At 48.2% G+C, this 7,039-nt stretch overlaps 1 protein-coding gene across 1 annotated transcript; it reads left to right on the top strand.

Annotated features, from left to right (window-relative positions):
* The first annotated feature begins 363 nt into the window (after positions 1–363).
* LOC127754772 (probable glycosyltransferase 6) lies at positions 364–2,502 on the top strand. Its single transcript, XM_052280344.1, has one exon. It carries the CDS (start codon positions 541–543, stop codon positions 1,996–1,998), a length of 1,458 nt encoding a protein of 485 aa, XP_052136304.1. The 5' UTR covers positions 364–540; the 3' UTR covers positions 1,999–2,502.
* The last annotated feature ends 4,537 nt before the right edge of the window (positions 2,503–7,039 follow it).

The following is a 7,039-nucleotide window of genomic DNA, read 5'->3' as shown; positions in this document are numbered from 1 at the left end:
GCAGTTTAAATGATACATATGATTACCGATCGATCGAACGATGTTTCCAAAGAAATGGTACCGATTCCGAACCGTTTTCACCGAGCCGCATCACTGCATCCGCAGTTCACCACATGGTCCAACCCTCCAAGTCTCCAAGACTCCCCCAAACTCCACCGGCCAAACCCAACAAAAACCCGCACAGGCGCACCGCACACCCCGCGACACCGTCACGTGCCCACGCGCGCTGCCACGGCCGACACACACAGCCACAGATCCCTCGCCTCGCCGCCGTGCCTCCGCGAGCCGCGCCCTCACCCGCACGCAATCACCGCGAAAACGCCCAAAAACCCCAGCAAAAACACCCCAAAACAACAACCAACCCCGCACCCCGCGCAGCACAAGTCCACAACCGCTTCCGCTTTCCGCTGCCTCCGCTAATACTACAAAAGAGAGAGACGCCTTTGGCCTTTTCCGCTTTAAAACACCACACAATGACACACACACCGCGCGCCGCTCGCGAGTAGAGTGGGAGTTCGGTTCGGCGAGGCGAGACCGGCCATGGCGGCATCGGAGACCGCGCCGTTCGGCGTCTCGGCGGCATCCAAGGGCGGCGGCGGGGTGGCGGGGGCGAGGGCGCAGCACGGGCAACTGGCGGTGGCGGGGCGGGTGCACGACGCGCTCGTCTTCGCGGCGGGCGCGGTGGCGGCGGTGCTCGTGCTGCTGGCCACGGCGTCGTTCCTGTCGCCCATGCCCGTCACGAACCTCGTCGCGTTCCGCTCCCTCCCGGTGTCGGTCGCCTCCACGTCCGCCGCCTCCGCGGCGATCGACGCCGATGTCGGCGTACGCGGCGGGCCGGGCGCGGCGGGGAGGACGTTCTACGACGACTCGAGGGTGTCGTACGCCGTGGAGGTCGGGCGGCGTGGGGGGATCACCGGGTGGGACGCGAGGCGGGCGGCGTGGATGCGGCTGCGGTACCCGCGCGGGCTGAACGCGACGGCGGCGGGGAGGGAGCGGGTGGTGATGGTGTCCGGCTCGCAGGCGCCGCCGTGCCGCGGCGAGGGGGGCGACCACCTCCTCCTCCGGTTCCTCAAGAACAAGGTCGACTACTGCCGCCTCCACGGCGTCGAGCTCCTCTACAACAACGCGCTGCTCCAGCCCAGGATGCTCGCCTACTGGGCCAAGATCCCCGCCGTGCGCGCCGCCATGCTCGCCCACCCCGACGCCGAGTGGGTCTGGTGGGTCGACGCCGACGCCGTCTTCACCGACATGGACTTCTCCCTCCCTCTCCACAAATACAAGGATCACAACCTCGTCGTCTATGGCTGGAACAAGGAGGTGTACGGCGAGCGCTCGTGGGTCGGGCTCAACGCCGGCGTCTTCCTCATCCGCAACTGCCAGTGGTCGCTCGACTTCATGGACGCGTGGGCGCGCATGGGCCCCGCCTCGCCGGAGTACGCCAGGTGGGGGAGCGTGCTCCACGACACGCTCCGGGGGAAGTCCGACAAGGAGTCCGACGACCAGTCGGCGCTCGTCTACCTCCTCTCCGAGCACGAGGAGAAATGGGGAACCAAGACCTACCTCGAGAAGGGCTACTTCTTCCAGGGTTACTGGGTGGAGGTCGTCGACCGGCTCGACGACATCGCGGCGAGGTACGAGGCGGCGGAGCGGCGGTCCCCGGCGGCGGCGCATCTCCGTCGGCGGCACGCGGAGCGGGAGCACGCGCGGTACGCGGCGGCGAGGAACGCCGCCGCGGCGGCGACGGGCGCCGCCCTCCCGGGCCCCGCAGGCGGCGGGCAGAGCGGGTGGCGGCGGCCGTTCGTGACGCACTTCACCGGGTGCCAGCCGTGCGGCGGCGAGCCGAACAAGATCTACTCCAAGAAGAGCTGCGCCGACGGGATGAACCGCGCGCTCAACTTCGCCGACGACCAGGTGCTCCGGAACTACGGGTACCGCCACAAGGACCCGCTCTCCGACGAGGTGCGGCCGCTGCCGTTCGACTACCCAGCCGCCCGGTGACGCGGCGGCGGCGGCGGCGCCGCCGGCCTTGGCCTGGACGCGCGCCTAGCTCTTTCGTTCTCTCTCGTTCGTTACAGTAAAAAAGAAAAGAAAATGAAATTATCAGTGCTGGTAATAGCAGGGACAGATAAATTCGGCCCAAATTTGCATCTTTTCAAGTCAAATCTACCCTGCTTTTGATCTTGCTTTTGTACCTTTGTTTACTTCTTTTTGTGAAGTATATATGATCATCAAAACTATAGTTGGATTCGAATGAAATCTTCAGTTCAAAGCAAAAACAAATAAAAATAAATAAACTTCAGTTGCTTCTTGTTATTGAGAGTGGGAAACATGACTGTTGCATTGCCAATGCTTTTGATTCTGATCTCATTTCAGAGACTTGTTTGATCAGAATTGTCGGTGAGTCGGTGCTCATTAGAAAATAAGGCATTGTTTAGTAGGGGAAATTTTTCGGATATACAGTCACACATTTACAGTATTAAATATAGTCTAATAACAAAACAAATAACAAAACAAATTACAGATTCCGCCAGAAAATTACGAGGCAAATTTTTTAAGCCTAATTAATCCATCATTAGTAAATGTTTACTGTAGCATCATATTATTAAATTATGGTGTAATTAGGCTTAAAATATTCGTCTAGCAATTTACACGCAATCATATGTAATTAGTTTTTTTTCTACATTTAATATTCCGTCCAAATATTTGATATGATAGCGTAAAAATTTTAGTTTTGTGAACTGTTTAACAGGGCTAAACTGTTTCTAATGCCTCCAGCTTCGGATCACGGGAGCTTCCAGAAGAATTACTACAAAACACCTCCAGCTTTGAGAAGAATTACTACAAAACACCCGATCCCGGATCAAGCCACAAATTGCTCTGCTGACAAAAGATTAAAGATCAATCGAATTGCAGATCTCGAGATGCTTAACATTTATTTCGAATATTGCAATGGTTTTTAAACTTAAAACAGCCAGTCAGTTTAGGCTTTACGGAGTATGTGGCTGAACTGAGAAGATGTTGAGAAGAATTACTCCCTCCATTCCATAATGTAAGGCATATTTTTTAGATGTTTCATAATATAAGGCATGTATGCATGTAGGCAATTAACTATGGCTCCTTCTTCATTAAATTATTACTTTTTAAATCCTCCACTCTCATGTTCTCTAATTCTATTGGATGCATGCATTGTATTTATTATGATGATCCAAACTACAAGATGATAATAATTATTTCTTGGTCTTTGGGTTAGGGGTAGTTATGCCTTATATTTTGAAATGGAGGGAGTAGTATGTTGAGAAGAATTACTACAAAACACCTCCAGCTTCGAGAAGAATTACTACAAAACACCCGATCACGGGATCAAGCCACAAATTGCTCTGCTAACAAGAGATTAAAGATCAATCGAATGGCAGATCTCGAGATGCTTAACATTTATTTCAAATATTGCAATGGTTTTTAAACCTAAAACAGCCAGTCAGTTTAGGCTTTACGGAGTATGTGGCTGAACTGAGAAGATGTTGTAGTGCTGTGCTGTACTGACAAGGTGCTCAAAGAAATACTAGTGTGTTTTAATAGATCAATAGTGTGTTTTAAGGTTTGGAGCTCTGAACTGACAACATGCTGTACTGCCTAAGACAACATGCTGTACTGACGAGTGACTTCAAGAAATGAAATTAACATTTTTTTAGGAACAAATTGCGCTGTTTGGCGTAAAGTTTGTACTACCAAAATCCAGCGAAATTCCGGTTTTCCAGAGAAGGCCACGACAGTGTGTTTAGTGTCCTGATACTGACAATCCTGTAGTTAGGGGAACAAAACCCTCCAACTCTCCAGTTGCAATTTTCTTGCCGACAAAATGTGAGAGATATTATTGTATACTAATACTAGTACTTGCATTAGTTAACCAATGTTGATGGAGGGTTTAATCTAATGAAATGATCAGTTCTTTTTTTCAGTTTTAAGGGCACTGAACCGACAACAGTGGCTGATCAAGTTGACGTCCTAGGGGAATGAGGCACGTCCATTTATTTACCTGGAAGCTGGAGGAACGCTGTCATAGGAGGCCTAATCTTGATCGGATCCAGGCCAATCCTCGAGAGAGAAATGACTTGGGACCTGTAGCAATTTGGCGACGATCCCGATGGGGATTGGTCTCCAAAGTGAGACCTCTGGGATGGTGGCCAAATGGTGAACGAATTAAATTTTTTCTTGAACGAATACCAAATGGTGAATGAATTTACACAAGTCGACCAAGAGGGCTCCAAATTAAGATTGGTGATCTTTCACGAAGAAAAATCTTTGCTTCTTCGTGTGTTTGTATCTCGAGTCTCACTATGCATTCGATCAAGTTGTGCTATCCACATAAGACTGACTGAAGCCGTATAACCATAAATTAATCAAAGGGTAGAGGTTCAAATCATGGTAACTATTGATTAAACTTAGTCATATGCGTGTTGGACGATTGGATCGTGTACATAGCAATCTTTATGTCGTTGTCAGGCCGCTAGCGAATAAAAATGTATTGTCGCTCCAGAATGAGCCACGTCATGAAAAATATATAAACTGTTGGATTGATATGGTGAATGAAGCTGGCACATAGAATTAAAAGTGAAGGGGAGGAATGGTTGCACGAAAAGAAAAAAAAAAAGGACGAATCAAGAAGGTTCACGTGCCTTCGGCTGGAAGTTCAGCTGCTAGAAGAAACAAAAAGGCACTCATCAAAGAATGTAATTTTATATAATGTGTTTTTATTTAAGAAAATATAAGATAACATGCAATTTATAATACTAAGTCGTACAATATTATATACATCAACAAATTACTTCATAAAAGTAAGTTAACTTCAGTTGTTATCATGAAGATCATGCAACTCAAGGATTAAAAAATCGTCTGAGGGAGCACAGGAGGGAGTATTTGACATGGTTCTGGCTTTTGGGTTGCAGAATTTCCAGAGGGCTGTACACATGCATATTGTAGGAATTAAAAAGAAAAGTAAGAACAATGACAACATTAAATCATGCCTTTGCTCAAAATAACACATATGGTTATTTCAATGACACAAAGGGTTCTACTATGCCACTGCCTACAAAATCATCCTTGCAAAATATATCTTACAATGGCAAACTGTTTAAAATTTTCTGTTATTGATTAGCGTTTCTATTTTTTGCACAAACTAATACTCAAATTCTAAACATTATAGATAAGATTTCATCCACACCATTAATAACAGGATGGTTATAGTCAAGCGAATGCATGACTTCATAAACCAGTATAACTTATTGTCTTTCACATACAGTGGTCTTTTTATTCTTGCAAGGAGACACTAGAAGGCTCGGGAGGGAAGTGCATACGGTATGTTTTTTTTTCTACCGCATGTATGTCGTCAATGATCGGATGGCCATCTATTCTCGATGCATTCATCCGATGGCCATTATTTTTAACACTACGTGGCCCAATGTGCTTTCGAGAAAGATTGTTTCTTTCATTAGATATAGAAAGTACGTACAATAAAGTTTTAAGGCAAAATTGTATTTATAGTAACAAAAGTTTTCGTTTTTGGCTTTGTAGCACTGAAAGTTCATCATTCACTATATTAGCATCTAAAATCTCTTTCCGTTCCCTATCGAGCAATTCCGTCAATTTCATCATGTTTTTTGTTTTCTTTGACTGGATTGACTTAGCTAGCCATGTCAGGCGTCCTGCGGCGGTTGATCGAAAGTTCACTATTTAGTTTATTGGTCATCTTTTACCCTTTATATGAGAAGATTAGCAAGAGAGAGACAGAGCACAGATCAAGTCCTCACCGACCAGGCCAGGCCACATCTGAATTGTCCCGGCCTAGGGATTGTAAGGGGACAGCCACTGGGCCTGGTGCTGGGCTGGAACAGCGGCCTGCTACATGGGGGAGGTGGCGGGCCGGCCTTGGTTGTTTGCGTAGGTGGTGTTCCCTGGCCACCTCCGTTGTTTCCGCCGGAGCCATCGGAGTTGTTGTAGGCACAGCCGTGGTTTCGCGAGTTGTTTTTGGCGGAGACGGAGCCGTTGGTCGAGTTTTGGGGAACGCCACCAGAACCGTTGTTGCTGCTAGCGGGACGAGAGGCGCCGCCGACGGTGCCTGCGACGAACGCGGAAGCAGTTTCTGCCGGTTGAGAGCCCTTCATGATATCTTCAAGCAGGAGCTAAGAGCGTGCATCCATGAACGATGGGAAGGGTTTCTACATGGACAAAAGTGAATGCGTGTTGCCAAAACGGGGACTAAGCCCGGTGATTAGCTGGAGAACGAGTGCACGATCGGAGACGGGTTTGTAGAGGTCGCTGAGCGTGTCAGCCATGGACTTGAGGCAACGACGATAGTCGGTGACGGAGAGCTCGCCTTGAGAGAAGTTGCAGAACTCGGCGTTGACATTGATGGCGCGACATTCTTGGTTGCCGAGGAATTGATGGGCGAGATCACACCAAATAGAGCGAGCCGTAGCCGTGGCTGTTAACGACCAAATTTAGCAATATCAGCATCAGAGATGAGGATTAGATTGAGGTGGAATCGAAGATGAAGATCGATTCGGGAACAGAGTAAGAATCGGTTGGAGTCCAAATCGGCTACAATCAGGATCGGCTGGGTCCGAGTCAGACTAGGTAAGGTAAGCCGATACAGCCGATTCCGACAATACGAGTTGGTGTACGATATCGGGTTGAGTTGATATGCTTTAAGATGGTTGCCGCGCATAGATAGAGTCATGAGAAGGCAATTGTATCTATTAATTAGGATATTTTATGTAATTTTCTTAGAGATATGTTTGGGCAAAAGTCTGCCGTAAAGACTTATGGTATCTTAGAGTTTGTTAGAGATAAGAGTCGTGTCCGATATAGACATAGTTTGTAGTTTTCGGGTATAAATAGACCTCGAACCCTATGTAATCAGTTAACACACACGTTCAATACAATTTCGGCGCATCGCCACCCTTTTGCTTTAGTTTTATTTCGACGAGTTCTTACTTTCGGGTTGAGCTGCATCGGTTTCGATCTTCAACAAGAGGTAAAACTT

The sequence above is a fragment of the Oryza glaberrima genome, chromosome 11 (genome assembly GCF_000147395.1).
Source record: "Oryza glaberrima chromosome 11, OglaRS2, whole genome shotgun sequence".
NCBI classification, from domain to species: Eukaryota; Viridiplantae; Streptophyta; class Magnoliopsida; order Poales; family Poaceae; genus Oryza; species Oryza glaberrima.
The sequence above is the reverse complement of the archived record's forward strand: the minus strand, read 5'-3'. Positions and strand labels throughout refer to the sequence as shown.